Below are 17,626 nucleotides of genomic sequence, written 5' to 3' on the forward strand. Positions count from 1 at the left end.
CCACTGACACCAATGATGGGGCACTATTCCTCCCACTGACACCAATGATGGGGCACTATTCCTCCCACTGACACCAATGCTGCGGCACTATTTCTCCCACTGACACCAATGATGGGGCACTATGCCTTCCACTGACACCAATGATGGGGCACTATTCCTCCCACTGACACCAATGCTGCGGCACTATTCCTTCCACTGACACCAATGATGGGGCACTATTCCTCCCACTGACACCAATGCTGCGGCACTATTTCTCCCACTGACACCAATGATGGGGCACTATGCCTTCCACTGACACCAATGATGGGGCACTATTCCTCCCACTGACACCAATGCTGCGGCACTATTCCTTCCACTGACACCAATGATGGGGCACTATTCCTTCCACTGACACCAATGATGGGGCACTATTCCTCCCACTGACACCAATGATGGGGCACTATTCCTCCCACTGACACCAATGATGGGGACACTATTCCTTCCACTGACGCCAATGATGGGGCACTATTCCTTCCACTGACGCCAATGATGGGGCACTATTCCTCCCACTGACGCCAAGGATGGGGCTCTATTCCTCCCACTGACGCCAAGGATGGGGCTCTATTCCTCCCACTGACGCCAAGGATGGGGCACTATTGCTCCCACTGACGCCAAGGATGGGGCACTATTGCTCCCACTGGCGCCGGGGATGGGGCACTATTGCTCCCACTGGCGCCGGGGATGGGGCACTATTGCTCCCACTGGCGCCGGGGATGGGGCACTATTGCTCCCACTGGCGCCGGGGATGGGGCACTACTTCTCCCACTGACAACTATTTTCCCCGCTAATACCAAAGATGGGGCATTGTTTACTCCCACTGGGCACAGTCCTGCCCTCCTAAAACCCGTTGCGTAGAAAGTTTGAACTCCCCTGCTTTATATCTTTACAAATAAAAATGTATCTTCTAGAGGTGATTTGTGTAAAATTATTTATTATTCTTAGGAAAATAAATGCAGAACAACTCAAGGCAACAATTTTTTAAAATGTGTTCGGGATGTATAAAGAGCCAACGAGAGAAATATGGTCCCCTGGGACTTTTAAGTGAGGAGATCATTAACCACTTTCAGACCGGACCAATTTGCTGGTCAAAGACCAGACCGCTTTTTGCGATTCGGCACTGCGTCGCTTTAACTGACAATTGCGCGGTCGTGTGATATGGCTCCCAAACAAAATTGACGTCCTTTTTTTCCCCACAATCAGAGTTTTCTTTTGGTGGTATTTGATCACCCCTGTGGTTTTTATTTTTTGCGCTATAAACAAAAATAGAGCGACAATTTTGAAAAAACGCATTATTTTTTACTTTTTGTTATAAATATCCCCCAAAAATATATTAAAAAAAAAAAAAACATTTTTTCCCTCAGTTTAGGCCGATACGTGTTCTTCTACATATTTTTTGTAAAAAAAAAAATCGCAATAAGCGATTATTGATTGGTTTGCGCAAAAGTTATAGCGTTTACAAAATAGGGGATAGTTTTATAGCATTTTTATTAATAATTTTTTTTTTTTTTTTTTACTAGTAATGGCAGCGATCAGCTATTTTTTTTTTTTTTTTTTTATTGTGACTGCGACATTATGGCGGACACATCGGACATTTTTGACACATTTTTGGGACCATTGTCATTTATACAGCAATCACTGCTATATAAATGCAGTGATTCCTGTGTAAATGACACTGGCAGTGAAGGGGTTAACCAGTGTTTGGCAGTGTTAGGGGTTAAGTGTTCCTAGGGGTGTGTTACTAACTGTGGGGGGGGGGCTGGGCTTTCATTTAGTGAACACTGATCTCTTCTCCAATCACACGGAGAAGAGATCAGCGTCACTAGTTGCTAGGGAGAATGGAGAAATGCTGTTTTACAACGGCATTTCTTCATTTGGCCGCTCCGTGAGACGATCGCGGGTATGCCCGCGGCGATCGAGTCCGCGGGTCCCGCGACCGGACTCACGGAGGTCCCGACCAGCGCGGGAGCGCGTCGCCGGCGGCGCGCTGCCGACGGCAGGGCGGCAAATTTTAAAGGGACGTACAGGTACGCCCATTTGCCTGCCCGTGCCATTCTGTCGACGTACATCGTTGTGCGCTGGTCGGCAAGTGGTTAAAGATCATAAAATAAAGAAATAAATAAGAAATATAATCATTTATTATACATACAATAAATTCATAATCAACACAAGTAAAAACATCCAGATGTCAGGCATAGATGAAAAGATGAACATCAAAAAAACAAACCATACACATAATAATACAATTCATAATATATATTGTAATTCCATAAAAAGGGGCATAGTACATCTCTACATGGTATATCTTGGCATCTATGGAGCCCGACGCATTTCATGGGCACCTGTTCAATCAGTCTTTGTTGTCAAGCCCCTGATATCTGAAAAATGTGGACCTTGTGTGTGTTTTTTTTTTTTTTTTTTTTTTTTTTTTTTTCTTATTGAGAAAAAAGCCATGCTAGGTAACAGTCCCAACTGGTCCTTTTAATTACTTGCATTACTACCGAACGAATCAGGCTTTTCACAGTGCATCTGGATGGGTCTGCAGCTTCTGGTCATGTGACCTCCACGCTCCGGGGGGTGGGGGGGGTCCTTCTCTCCAGATCCGGTGTGTCTCGGCAAGTCTTGAAAACGATAGTCCTGTGTCTGCTTCCGTGTCGCCACAATAGAGAATATACTACCAGCAGCCATACGGATGTAGTGAGCAAAGACAGCCAGGTGCAGAGTATGCCGGGATGAGAAGTGGAGCCAGTCAGCAGGCAGGCTGCATTCCCTGAGTCTGTTTTCATTGTAAAACGTTCAGGACTGTATAACCTTCACATATCCATGCCTGTTTTTTTTGCAATTTAATAACCCTGTTTAGCACATTTTTGTTTGTTCACATTACAGACTAATAAAGTTGTAATATTTGCAGCAAATTTTAAATCGGATGCCTTGTCAGGATATCGGCATGCAAAGCCCCCCTCCCATCCCCCGGTCTCCCCGGAGGAGGGGGGTGTCATTTGCAGGATGTCACTTTTAGTCAAATACATCCCGGCTCTCTGGTGACACCATGCAAATGTTGGTTCACCGTGTCATGGATACGTCGGTAAGCCGTACTCGTCTGGAAGATACCAGTCCTCTTCTATGGGGACCTCCGCTCCTTTCAGGACTCGGCGCCGGTACTGCCTTTCCAAGCAGTCGGTGACCAGAGGGTATCGAATCGGGTCGAATTTGTTGGCATATAAATGCGGCGAGTCGGCCAACCATTGCAGGTCCCCAAGACCGTAGACGCAGATGTCGCGGACGTAATGGCCTTAGAGTAAGGGGGGGGGAGGGGAGAGGAAAAAAACAATGTTTTTAAGTTAAACCCAATTCATTGTTAAAGTGGTTCTGCACCTAAAAAAAAAATATTAAAAGCCAGCAGCTACTAATATTGCAGCTGCTGACTTTTAATAATATCACACTTACCTGTCCCAGGTTCCAGCGATGTCGGCGGCAGATGACGAGCGATCGCTCGTCTCGCTGCAGCCACCGCCGCCATCCTCTGTCAGGGAATCGGGAAGTGAAGCATGAGGGCTTCACTGCCCGGTTCCCTACTGCGCATGCGCGAGTTGCGCTGCACTTCTCTTATGGTCCCCCGCTGTGTCTCTGGGAACTGTGTGTTTCCCAGAACACAACGGGGGGGGGGGGAGCGAGGCGGGGGTCTGCGGCGGTCTGGCCGGAAGTGGGTGCAGTTACCTGGATTATCCAGGTAACTGCACCCCCCTCCCCCCCGAAAGGTGCCGATTGTGGCACCGGAGGGGGGGAGGGATAATACTAGCGGAACTTCCCCTTTAGGGTGAAGAACCGCTTTAAAGTGGATCTAAAGCAGGGATATGCAATTAGTGGACCTCCAGCTGTTGCAGAACTACAAGTCCCATGAGGCACAGCAAGACTGACATCCACAAGCATGACAGCCAGAGGCCGAGGCATGATGGGACTTGTAGTTTTGCAACAGCTGGAGGTCCGCTAATTGCAGATCCCTGATCTAAAGGCTAAAAGTGTTTGTGTGTTTTATTTTTTATTTTTTTTGTTTTGTTTTTTAACCTTAACCACTTGCCTACTGGTACACTTTTACCCCCTTCCTGCTTAAATATACTGTAGTGCGTTTCGGCAAAAAGCATGAAAAAAAATGCGTTGGTGTGAACTGAGCCTTAAAGCGTTTCTAAACCTAAAAACTTTTTTTACCTTTTTTAAATGCATTGTTTGCATTAGGGTAAAAAAACTTTTGCAGTTTCTCTGTGCCCCCCCCCCCACCCCGTTCCCCTATAGGAAGAGTAAGAGAGGGGAGAAGAGATCAGCGATGTGCGCGGCTCCATATATTCTCCTTTTTTACTTATTCTTCACACAGCATTGGCTCTTGCTGCTGTCAGTCAGATGCAGTGAAGAGAAAGTTGGGGGGAGGGGGGGTGGGCCTAAGCTTACTGCCACACTGGGGGCGGAGGCGCGTTGGCAGTAAAGCGTCGCTTTACCGTTGTCTTAGTGCTGCTTTTTGCCCGCTTGCAGGGCGCATTTAACCTCGCTAGCGGCCGCAGAAAGGGTTAAAAGCGCCGTGTTGCGGCGCTGCCGAAGCGCTTTGCAGGGGCTTTGGCAGCGCTGTCCATTCATTTCAATGGGCAGAGCATTTTGGGAGTGATGTATGCACCGCATGAAAGATGCTGCTTGCAGGACTTTTTTTTATTTTATTTATTTTTTTTTTTTTTATTTAATTTTTTTCCCGTCCTGCAAGTGCCCCGCCCCAGTATGAAAGGGGTCTCAGTCCTGCTGTGTAAGTCATTGGGGCACGGCCCCATAGACGCACAGGGCGGGAATGAGCAGACTATGCTCTCCCCAATAGCCAGCGGCTGGATATCGTAGTCCTAAAAAGAAGGGGAGGAGCCAGAATTGCCACCAGGGACCCCAGAAGAGGAGGCCGCTCTGTGCAATACCACTGCACAGAGCAGGTAATTATAACATGTTTTTTATTTTATTTTTTATACTTTTTTATTAAAGTAACAATTATTTTAGTAACACTTTAAGGTTAATCTACGTGGTGTGTGTGTGTTTGTGTGTGTGTTTTTTTTTTTTTTTTGCCTCCTTTAACACAGAAGGCTGTTTTTACTATTCTCACTGGCGCTGACCACCCACCTACATGCGGACATGGTTCCACTCAGATGGGTACAATTTTAACATTACATGCTGAGTTTGACAGTGGGCACTACGTGCAAGTTTTAATTATGTGTATTATAAATTATGATATAATTATATAATATATTTATAATATTATATTCATTATATGTTATTTTTGATATATTCTACTTTAATTATAAATATAAACGTTTGTCTTGCAGTTGTGGCACAGTTCTGCATCACAAAATCGATTATCGGTACTTAAAAAAAAAAAAAAAAAAAATTGCCTCCCGTATGACTGCAAACCTTTGCGTAGACATCGCCACAAGTGTGAGGTGCTTCGCTTTTTTTTTTTTTTTTTTTTTTTTTTTTATAAACAGGAATTTTACCGTTGCATCCAGAGTGATTTATCCCCTCTTGGTCCCTCCACTTAATAGCTCGGATATTTCCCTCCCATCCTGCATCGGGGGCGGATCCTGGGGCACCTGAAAGAAGTTAATGGATCACTATTATCACACTTTCTATTAATAAACTCGCCCCTAAATATTACATTTTTCTCTATCAGAAAATGTACTGGATAGCTTTAATCAGGGCCGGCACAAGAGGTGGGCAGAGAGATCACTCCGCTGATTCGCCCCCCGCTGAGCAGGCGGATGACAGGTTTGTCTCCACTCACTGTGGAGAGTGGAGATGGGCCCAGTTCTGCTCTCCTCTATGGGGAGATCACAGACCACCTGTCTGTTTTCATCCGATCCGCCAGAAGGATGGAAAATAGGACCACCAATTTGGCACTCCAAACCCCTCCCCTCCCCTCCCCCCGGGTGCTAGATGACCTTGTCCCGTGTTCTGCCAATAACTGTCCCCCCATCGGATAGTGTCCACCCCATACTGCTCAGGTGCGCCCGCATATGAAAAGGACGTTCAAACAACACATGTGAGTTATCGCCAGGATCGTTAGAGCGAGAGTAATAATTCTAGCACTAGACCTCCTCTGTAACTCAAAACTGGTAAACCTGTACACATTTTTATATGTTGCCTATGGAGATTTTTAAGGGTAAAAGTTTGTCGCCATTCCAGAAGCGGGCGCAATTTTGAAGCGTGACGTGTTGAGTATCAATTTACTCGGCGTAACATCTTTCACAATAAAATTAATAAAAAAAAAAAAACTATATATATATATATATATATATATATATATATATATATATATATATATATATATATATATATATATATATATATATTTATATATTTATTTCTCTCTCTCTCTGAGTTACATATGCGGTCGCTTCTGCACGTGAGCTCGGCAGGACGGGGCGCGTTTAAAATAAATAAACATTTTCTTATTTATTGTACCTTTCTTTATTTTTACACTGTTAAAAAAAAAAAAAAAAAAAAAAGTGTCACTTTTATTCCTATTACAAAAAAATGTAAACATCCCTTGTAATAGAAAAAAAGCATGACAGGACCTCTTTAATGTGAGATCTGAGGTCAAAAAGACCTCAGATCTCATATTTACACTAAGATGCAATAAAAAAGTGTCATTTAAGAAAATGATTTAAAAAAAAAAAAATATTGCCCTTTTTAAGAGCTTTGGGGCGGAAGCAACGTTTTGACTGCAATGTCATGGAGACGGTTGGGGGCCATCTTCCCCTCACTCGTCTCTATGCACAGCCACCGAGAAGACTAGGTAACCTCCGCCGCTGCCGACGGCTCCGGTAAGCGGAAGAGGGCACTGGAGTGCGGGGGGGGGGGGGGGGGGAGGCTCTCCGCCGCCGATTAAAAGTGATCATTGCCCCAGCTTTCCTGTACCAGGGTGGCTCCTTTCTCTTGCAGCATTCTATGGAGCCACCCTTGCATGCTAGTGTTGTGTCTTCTTACACCAGCCATTCTCAACTAGGGTTCTTTGAGCTGTGGCTGATTGTTGACGTCCCGTTCTGATGGTGCTTGCATAGGTGTGGGGGCCAACTCCACTTTGCAAAGTCAGGTGCAGGACACCAATGGTCGTTTTAGCTGTCCGTAAGGGTGGTCTTCTGTTCACCACCATAAAGACAGCATTCTTTCCACTGCCCACCAAGGTAAAGGGCATTTTATTTCCACTCACCCAGTGAATTTATTTTACCAGGGTTCCCCCAAGACCTAAAAATTATTTCTAGGTTGAAGGACCTGGGACGGCTTCTGTCACATTTAGGAGGTACGGGGCACCACCTGCACAGCCACATCAATCACTCTGAGATGTGTGAATGAGAAAACGACAAGCCCCATCTGCCTCCGCAGTAGACAGACTTGTAGATCCCAATGGACTAGAAGAGCGCTATTGACACTTCTAACCGGTTTCAAGCAGAAGGCTCGTACAAAGGTACAAGCAAGAAAGCTGTAGGACGTGTTTGCAGGATTGTTCCAGAACTGAAGCAGTTAATTAATCAGGTTTTCCTTAACCCTTTCATGACTAAGCCTATTTTTGGAATTTGGTGTTTACAAGTTAAAATCCATATTTTTTGCTAGAAAATTACTTGGAACCCCCAAACATATATATATATATATATATATATATATATATATATATATATATATATATATATATATATATATATATATATATATATATATATATAAATTTTAGCAGAGACTCTAGAGAATAAAATGGCGATTGTTGCAATATTTTATGTCACACGGTATTTGCGCAGCGGTGTTTTAAACGCAACTTTTTGGGAAAAGGGACACTTTCATGAATTTAAAAAAAACAAAACCTTAAAATTAGCCCAATTTTTTTGCGTGATGTGAAAGATAATGTTACGCCGAGTAAATAGATACCAAACATGTCACACTTTATAATTGCACGCACTTGTGGATTGATGACAAAGTACGGTACCTCAAAATCTCAATAGGCGACGCTTTAAAAAAAATTTACGGTTACCAGGTTAGCGTTACAGAGGAGGTCTAGTGCTAGAATTATTGCTCTCGCTCTGACGATCGCGGCGATACCTCACATGTGTGATTTGAACACCGTTTACATACGCAGGCGCGACTTCCGTATGCGTTTTCTTTGCTTCGCGGGGACGGCAGGCGCTTTAAAATTTTTTTTTTTTTTTTTTTATTGTATTTATTTTAAAATGACTAAATTGTTTTAAAAAAATAAAAAATTTGATCACTTTTATTGCTGTCATAAGGAGTGTAAACATCCCATGTGACAGTAATAGGTGGTGACAGGTTCTCTTTATGAAGGGATCGGGGGTCTAAAAGACCCCCCACCCCTCCTTTACACTTCAATGTATTCAGATCGCCGAAAACGGCGATTCTGAATACCGTATATCTTTTTAAAACCAGAGCCATTGGCAGCCGAGTAAACGGGAAGTTACGTCATGACGTCGCTTCCGTGTTTACTATGAGGAGACTGGAACGAAGCCGATTACGGCTTCGTTCCAGTTCCTCCCCAGCAGCCGGAGGCGTCGGAGAGTGAATCGGTGCTCCTGATCGAGCGGGAGCACCGGTAACAGCGGCGGGAGGGGAGGGGACGTCCCCTCCCACTCCTCCGGCATAACAGCCGAGCGGCTTTTAGCAGCATCGGTTGTTATGCCTGGATAGCCAATCGCCTGCTGAAAAAAAAACGGTACTGGGATGATGCCTGCAGGTGCGGGCATCATCCCGGTATACCCCCCGGAAGCTGTGTACGCATATCTGCGTACGCTCGGCGGGAAAGGGTTTTAAACTGAAATTTCTCAGGGCCCCTATATATTCTATATTCACTCCTGACTTTACAGTGGCACTCCGCGTCAGATAAAATTGGTTATTCAGATACCCAATTTTCATAGTACAGCCCCTTTTTTCATTGCATAAACCGTCTCTTACCTTTAATCCTGTTGAGCGTTACCCAGTAGTGCTCGTCCGGACTGTACGTGTCCCTTGACCATTCAAGAAGATCTGTTGCCCGCTTGTCGGAAAGCACAAACTGAACAAAGTCCCTAGTGAGGGCGTAGTACGCCGTCCCGAAATACAGGGTCAGGTTATAAGGCGGATCCCCTTTTCCCTTTTTGGTGGGATAAACATAGGACTTCCCCTTGTGAACAAACTCTTTATAACTAACTTGCGTTCGGTACTTAATGTGATCTGGTTGTTTCACGCCCGGTGTTAGGTTCTTGCCGTTCCATTTGCTTTTTAAGTAATCTATGATTTCCCTGTTTGTTTTGATTGGGAAGTCCTGGCCGCAAAGATTGATGACGTGAGTCCACGGAGAATCGGAACGCGCCAAGTCCTCCATGCAGTTGAGGTCCGCTTGCAGGCGGGAGATCCCAGCGTAGACCACCGTCTCCCGTTTTGTAGCAATGAAAACGTTTGGAAAGCAGTCCGCCACTTTCTGTACCGCTTGGCTGAAGTCTTTGGGTGACTTTTGGTCAACGTGGATGCAGTAGATGTTCTGCGGGGTGTAGATGGCGGTGAGGAGTTTCAAAAACATCTCCAGATTTTTGTGTATGGTCAATATGAAGGCCAAAGGGTTGCTGGCTTCCTCCTCGGACAGAGATTTGGTTATAAAGTGTAATTCCTCTATCAGGGTGGAACAATTGTTCTTGGGACCTAGGATGGTCGGTGGTGGCTTCTTGGTTGGCATTAGAGCTTCTTGACATAAATTTCCCACCACTAGAGCAGCCGGCTTTCCTTCGAACAATGATTTGCACAGTTCTCCGGGGTAGTAGCCGCATTCTTTGATCTCGGACAGAATGGATGTCCCGTCTTCTGGTTGGGTGATGTTGTTTAAGGCCAACAGGACCAGACAGACTCCTACACATAATAGAAACCCGGACTTGGTGCAACCAAGAAGGCTCATTGTCTTCTCTCCCGAGACTCATTCATTCACATAATCGGCAAATTTTCTCTAAAATCCTAAAGGTGGGAAAATTAATAACAATTATAATTAAAGCTGAACTCCAGAAACAGACTATGTATCAATAAAGTATATCTAAAGCCAAAGCTTCAGTAAGACGTATAGTAAATAAAGTCATCACTGGCAATAATCAGCATTTTTAAAGTTGACCTTGCACCTAAAGGAGAAACCAGATTCTGATGATAATTTGGGTGTAACTTCATCAAACATCCTTTTTACAACAAGTGACTTTAACATTTTATTCATTCACTTTTGATTCTCTCCTCTGAACATCTATGTCAGGAAATGGTACCACATCAGAGGGTGGAAGAAAAGGGGTATTTACGTATTGGAACCAGGTCCGCCTTCTCTCTGCTCTTCTTGCCTAACAAAATGAGTTAGCACTTCCTTTCTGCCTGTTAAAGTGAATGTAAAGGTTCAATTTTTATTTTTATAAAAATAAAAATGGCGTACTTACAGTGGGGAAAATACTGATTTGATCGCCTGCAGATTTTGTAAGTTTGCCCCACTTGCAAAGAAATGAAGGGTCCATAATTGTTATCATGGGTGTATTTTACATGATATACAAACAGAAGAAAAACAGCGCCAATCTAAGTGCAGTATTTTTAGATCACAGACATTTAATTTGTAAAGTAATACACTCACTCTCTACCAGAAAGTTTCAGGCACATCGTATTTTAAAAAAGGTCTCTGGGGGACATCGCAGGGCTCCCGAGGAGAAGCGGTTTCTCATTCAGCTGTGTCTTTCGTCCGGTGGCGCCGGTGGTTCCCAGCGTCGCACGGCCCGGTGTAGCAGCGTCAGGGAGGTCCGTTCGTTGGTCGTGGGGGCGCACTGCGATGACGTTCGTTACGTTTACGTTGCACACGTTCGGAGCATGTGTGCTCCTTCATCAGGCATTTTACATGATAGAGACAGAATATCAACCAAAAACCTAGAAAAAGCACGTGATGCAAATGTTCTAAACTGAGTTGCAGTTCAGTGAGTAAAATAAGTATTTAATCCCCAAGCAAAACATGACTTAGTAGTTGGTGGAGAAACCCTTGTTGGCAGCACAGAGGTCAGATGTTTCTTGTAGGTGGTGATCAGGTTTGCACACATCTCAGGAGGGGTTTTGGTCCTCTCTTCTCTACAGATCTTCTCGAAATCCTTAACCACTTGAGCGCCCCAAGCTACGTCATATGACGTTGTGGGCTTTGTGGTGGTATATCTGAATGATATAGAGAAAGAGATGGCGCCCTCTAAGTGCAGCAATAAAGTTGCTCAAATTTATTTAAAAATGGTTAAAAAACACTCACATTAAAGGGGTTGTAAAGGTTTGTTTTTTATTTTCTACATAGGTTCCTCTAAGCTAGTGCATTGTTGGTTCACTTACCTTTTCCTTCGATTTCCCTTCTAAATGTTTTTTTTCTTTGTCTGAATATCTCACTTCCTGTTTCTCCTCAGTAAACTTCTCACCATCATCCGAGCTGGTGGTTAGTCAGCCAGAACAGCTTACTGAACAGCTTACTGAGGAGGAACAGGAAGTGAGAAATTCAGACAAAGAAAACAAAACAAAAAAATTTATAAGGGACATCGAAGGAAAAGGTAAGTGAACCAACAATGCACTAGCTTAAAGGAACCTATTTAGAAAATAAAAAACGAACCTTTACAACCCCTTTAAATTAGTGGTGTACAGGCACATCAGGGATATAATGTTTCATCCGTATGTCCATGGGGGCGACTCGCAGGGCTGTAAGGCAGGGTTTCCGGCATCTGACTTTTTTGACCGATGGTTGGTGTTTTGGTCTATTCCATGTATTTCCTCGGAATGGTCAGAGCAATCGGGGTAGTGCTGGTAGCTGTGGTGCCTTTAGTCCGGTGTTCAGGGAGTCGGTATCCTCAGGAGACGGGCTAGGCAAAGCGGCGCTTCGGAGCATGCATGCTCCTTCATCAGGCTTCAAGTGTAACTGAGGTTACAGACATCATTCAGATATCTGCGATTCCCTGCACCATAAGAACGATCATAGCGGCTGTTCCGCCACTTGATCGTTCTTACGGGCGGCAGGAGGGATGTGACACCCCCTCCCGCCGCCCTCCGGTGCTTCTACCGACTCACCGCTTCCATTGGTGAGTCAGACACAGGATGCGCCGGCCCCCGGATGATATCATAGGTCAGGGATATGCAATTAGCGGACCTCCAGCTGTTGCAGAACTACAAGTCCCATGAGGCATAGCAAGACTCTGACAGCCACAAACATGACACCCAGAGGCATGATGGGACTTGGAGTTTTGCAACAGCTGGAGGTCCGCTAATTGCATATCCCTGTCATAGATGGTCCCTGGAGTGTCTATGATTGTTCGGAGGCCGGGCACGATGTTATGACGTCGCGCCCGGCCTCTGCATTCAAATTAACGGCGTCTCCTTGGCTGGGAAGCCAAGATCTTTTTTTTTTTTTTTTTTTTTTTTTTTTTTTTTTTTTTTAGGCTTCCCAGCCTAGAGGTGAGATGCGGGGTCTTATTGACCCCATATTTCACTGTAAATAGGTCCGATCGTGCCATATTCCTATTACAAGGGATGTTTACTTTCCTTGTAATGGGAATAAAAGTCATCAAATTATTATTATTTTTTTTTAAAGTGTCAAACTAAAAAAAAAAAAAAAAAAATTTTAAACGCCCCTGTCCCCCTGTGCTCGTACGCAGAAGCGAACGCATACGCAAGTCCCGCCCACATATGAAAACGGTGTTCAAACCACACATGTGAGGTATTGCCATGAACGTTAGAGCGACAGCAATAATTCTAGCCCTAGACCCTCCTCTGTAACCCAAAACATGTAACCAGTAAAAAAATTTAAAGCGTCGCCTATGGGGATTTTTAAATGCCAACGTTTGGCGCCATTCCACGAGCGTGTGCAATTTTGAAGCGTGACATGTTGGGTATCTATCTACTCGGCGTATCTTCATCTATCACATTATGCAAAAAAATTGGGCTAACTTTACTGTTTTTTTTTTTTTTGTTTTTTTTGTTTTGTTTTTTTAAAAGTGTTCAAAAAATTGCTGCACAAATACCGTGCGAGATAAAAAGTTGCAACGACCGCCATTTTATTCTCTAGGGTCTTTGCTAAAAAAACATATATAATGTTTGGGGGGTTCTATGTAGATTTCTAGCAAAAAAAATATGAATTTTACACATAGGAGAGAAATGTCAGAATTGGCCTGGATGCGAAGTGGTTAAAGTTCCTTGGATGTCTCTTGGCAACTCGAAGTTTCAGCTCCCTTCATAAATTTTCTATAGGATTAAGGTCCGGAGACTGGCTAGGCCACTCAATGACCTTAATATGCTTCTTCTTGAGCCACTCCTTTTGTTGCCTTGGCGGTATATGTTTTTGGTCATTGTCATGCTGGAAGACCCGTCCACCACCCATCTTCAGTGTTCTGGCTGAGGGAAGAAGGTTCTCATCCAAGATTTCACAATACATGGCCCCGTCCATTGGCCCCTCAATACGCCAAAGTCGGCCTGTACCTTTATCAGAGAAACAGCCCCAAAGCATCATGTTTCCACCTCAGTGCTTGACGGTAGGGATGGTGTTCTTTGGGTCATCGTCAGCATTTTTCTTCAACCAAACACTGCGAGTCGAGTTAATGCCGAAGAGCTTAATTTTGGTCTCATCTGACCACAGAACTTTCTCCCGATCCTTCTCTGAGTCATTTAGATGTTCTTTGGCAAACTTCAGACTGGCCTGTACATGTGTCTTCTTGAGGACGTAGGCCGTGCAGACGGAGCGGGATTTCAATCCATGGCGGCGTATTGCGTTACCAATGCTTGGTTTGGTGACTGTGGTCCCAACTGCCTTGAGATCATTCAGAAGCTCCTCCCGTGTAGTTCCACCCGTGTAGGGGTGATCCCTCACTTTTCTCATGACCATCCTCACCCCATGAGGAGAAATCTTGCACGGAGCTCCAGATCGAGGGCGATTGATGGTTATTTTGTATTTCTACCATATGCGAATAATCAATTCACCGGTTGTCTCCTCTCACCAAGATTCTTGCTGATGGTCTTGTAGCCCATTCCACTCTTGTGCAGGTCTACAATCTTCTCCCTGATGTCCTTTGACAGCTCTTTGGTCTTCCCCATGATGGTGACAGTTTGAATGGAAGAAAGAGATTCTGTGGACGGGAGTCTTCTATACACATAACGAGTTGTCGTTAGGAGAACCTTCTTACATGGACAGGACTAATCTGTGTACCACATGAGCACCTACTGTAGCCAGTCTGTAGGAGCCAGAATTATTGTTGGTTGGTAGGGGATAAAATACTTACCGTATATACTCGAGTATAGGCCGACCCGAATATAAGCCGAGGCCCCCAATTTACCCCCAAAAAAACTGGCAAACTTATTGACTCGTGTATAAGCCGAGGGTGAGACATGCCTGTCCATCCCTGTGTGTGTGTCCGTCCATCCCTGTGTGTCCGTCCATCCCTGTGTGTCCGTCCATCCCTGTGTGTCCGTCCATCCCTGTGTGTCCGTCCATCCATCCCTGTGTGTGTGTGTGTCCATCCATCCATCCATCCCTGTGTGTGTGTGTCTCCATCCATCCATCCATCCATCCCTGTGTGTGTGTGTCTCCATCCATCCATCCATCCATCCCTGTGTGTGTGTGTCTCCATCCATCCATCCATCCATCCCTGTGTGTGTCTCCATCCGTGTGTGTGTGTGTGTGTGTGTGTGTGTGTGTGTGTGTGTGTGTCCAGCCTACCTTTGTCCCGAGCCTCCGTCCCGTGCCTTGCCTCCTTGCCTCCGTCCCGTGCCGTGCCTTGCCTCCTTGCATCCGTCCCGTGTCGTGCCTTGCCTTGCCCCCGTCCCGTCCCGTCCCGTGCCGTGCCGTCCCGTGCCCTCTTCGTCGGCGGCCATTGTAAAGTTCAAAAGCTGCGCCGCCGCCTTCGCCTGTGATAGGCGGAACACTGAATTTCCCAGCAGCCTGTGTTCCGCCTATCACAGACGTCGTATCATCCTCGTCCGTAGTACGAGGATGATACGATGTCCGTGATAGGCGGAACACAGGCTGCTGGGAAATTCAGTGTTCCGCCTATCACAGGCGAAGGCGGAGCCGGAGGCGCGGCTTTTGAATAGAATGGCCGCTGTCTGTCTGCTCGACACGCTGATCGAGCGGGCAGACAGCGATGACTCGAGTATAAGCCGAGGGGGGCACTTTCAGCCTCAAAAAAGAGGCTGAAAATCTCGGCTTATACTCGAGTATATACGGTACTTTACTCACTAAACTGCATCTCGGTTTATAACATTTGTATCGTGTGTTTTTTTGTTTTTGTTTTCTCTAATATATATATATATATTTTTTTGGGTTGATATTCTGTCTCTATCATATAAAATACACCTATGATAAAAATTATAGACCCTTCATTTCTTTGTAAGTGGGCAAACTTACAAAATCTGTAGGCTATCAAATTTTTATTTTGCCCACTCTACCTGCTCTGTGTAATGATTTTGACCCCAGAGCCTTACACAGACAAGGTTTTGAGGTGAACCGGACGCTACGGTAGTTACAAATGTAATGAAGAATTTTATTTCTCTTGGCTTTGCTAAACCCTACACAAATGGTGAAGAATGTCTGCAAAGTGGACATTTTAACAGGGTTTTGTAGACTTTTTATATCGTGTGTGTGTGTGTGTATATATTAAAGCGGAGCTCCACCCTAAAGTGGACCTTCCGCTCATTGGAATCCTCCCCCCCCCCCTCCGGCGCCACAATTGGCACCTTTCAGGGGGGAGGGGGGTGCAGGTACCTGTACAGTACAGGTATCTGCACCCACTTCCGGCATGGCTATCTGCGGAAAGGGGCGTAGATCTACGCCCCTTTCCGAAAGTCCCCCGCTGTCTGCTGGGAAACGCACAGATCCCAGAGGCAGCGGGGACCGTCCTTATTGCGCAGTGCGACTCGCGCATGCGCAGTAGGGAACGGGGAAATGAAGCCGCAAGGCTCCACTTCCTGATTCCCATACCCAAGATGGCGGCGGCAGCACCCGACAGACGATCGAGAGATCGGCTTCGGGTGCCGACATCGCGGGCGCGCTGGGCGGGTAAGTGTCCTTATTTTAAAAGTCAGCAGCTGCAGTATTTGTAGCTGCTGGCTTTAAAAAAAAAAAAAACGGCAGAACTCCCGGCGGACTCCCGCTTTTAATATAATCTCTATCTACACATACATACAGTATCCCACAAAGGTAAGTACACCCCTCACATTTGTGTAAATCTTTTCTTCTCTCTTTTCATGTGACAACACTGAAGAAATGACACTTGTCTACAATGTAAAGTAGTGAGTGTACAGCTTGTATAACAGTGTAAATTTCCTGTCCCCTCAAAATAACTCAACACACAGCCATTAATGTCTAAACCGCTGGCAACAAAAGTCAGTACACCCCTGTGTCCAAAATGGGCCCAATTAGCCGTTTTCCCCTCCCCCCAGTGTCATGTGACTCCTTTAGTGTTACAAGGTCTCAGGTGTGAATGGGGAGCAGGTGTGTTAAATTTGGTGTTATCGCTCTCGCTCTTTCATACTGGTCACTGGAAGTTCAACATGGCACCTCATGGCAAAGAACTCTCTGAGGATCTGAAAAAAAAAGAATTGTTGCTCTACATAAAGATGGCCTAGGATATAAGAAGGTTGCCAAGACCCTGAAACTGAGCTACAGCACGGTGGCCAAGACCATACAGCGGTATAACAGGACAGGTTCCCCTCAGAACAGGCCTCACCATGGTCCACCAAAGAAGTTGAGGTCACGTGATCAGCGTCATATCCAGAGGTTGTCTTTTGGGAAATAGACGTATGAGTGCTGCCAGCATTGCTGCAGAGGTTGTAGGGGTGGGGGGTCAGCCTGTCAGTGCTCAGACCATACGCAGCACACTGCATCAAATTGGTCTGCATGGCTGTCATCCCAGAAGGAAGCCTCTTCTAAAGATGATGTACAAGAAAGACCACAAACAGTTTTCTGAAGACAAGCAGACTAAGGACACGGATTACTGGAACCATGTCCTGTGGTCTGATGAGACCAAGATAAAGGTATTTGGTGTCAGATGGTGACAAGCGTGTGTGGGGGCAACCAGGTGAGGAGGACAAAGACAAGTGTGTCTTGTCTACAGTCAGGCATGGTGGTGGGGGTGTCATGGTCTGGGGCTGCATGAATGCTGCCGGCACTGGGGGGGCTACAGATCATTGAGGGTCCCATGAATGCCAACATGTACTGTGACATACTGAAGCAGAGCATGATCCCCTCCCTTCAGAGACTGGACCGCAGGGCAGTATTCCAACATGATAACCACCCCAAACACACCTCCAACACCACCACTGCCTTACTAAAGAAGCTGAGGGTAAAGGTGATGGACTGGCCAAGCATGTCTCCAGACCTAAACCCTATTGATCATCTGTGGGACATCCTCAAACGGAAGGTGGAGGAGCGCAAGATCTCCAACATCCACCAGCTCTGTGATGTCATCATGGGGGAGGGGAAGAGGACTCCAGTTACAACCTGTGAAGCTCTGGTGACCTCCATGCCCAAGAGGGTTAAGGCAGTGCTGGAAAATAATGGCGGCCACAC

At 45.6% G+C, this 17,626-nt stretch overlaps 2 protein-coding genes across 7 annotated transcripts in view; one reads left to right on the forward strand and one right to left on the reverse strand.

The window, feature by feature from the left end:
* The window catches only part of RTF2 (replication termination factor 2), a 56,926-nt gene that overhangs the window by 24,314 nt on the left and 14,986 nt on the right, over positions 1–17,626 (forward strand). The window lies entirely within an intron of this gene.
* On the reverse strand, positions 951–10,446 carry LOC143936179 (putative beta-1,3-galactosyl-O-glycosyl-glycoprotein beta-1,6-N-acetylglucosaminyltransferase 7). Its single transcript, XM_077460570.1, has 3 exons — positions 9,013–10,446; positions 5,553–5,648; positions 951–3,328 (listed from the first exon to the last, which is right to left on the reverse strand). Exons 1-3 carry the CDS (start codon positions 9,983–9,985, stop codon positions 3,108–3,110), a joined length of 1,290 nt encoding a protein of 429 aa, XP_077316696.1. The 5' UTR covers positions 9,986–10,446; the 3' UTR covers positions 951–3,107.

This window comes from Lithobates pipiens, unplaced genomic scaffold (assembly GCF_037356315.1).
Source record: "Lithobates pipiens isolate NorthernLeopardFrog02 unplaced genomic scaffold, aLitPip1_a1.2 Scaffold_28, whole genome shotgun sequence".
Taxonomy (NCBI): Eukaryota; Metazoa; Chordata; class Amphibia; order Anura; family Ranidae; genus Lithobates; species Lithobates pipiens.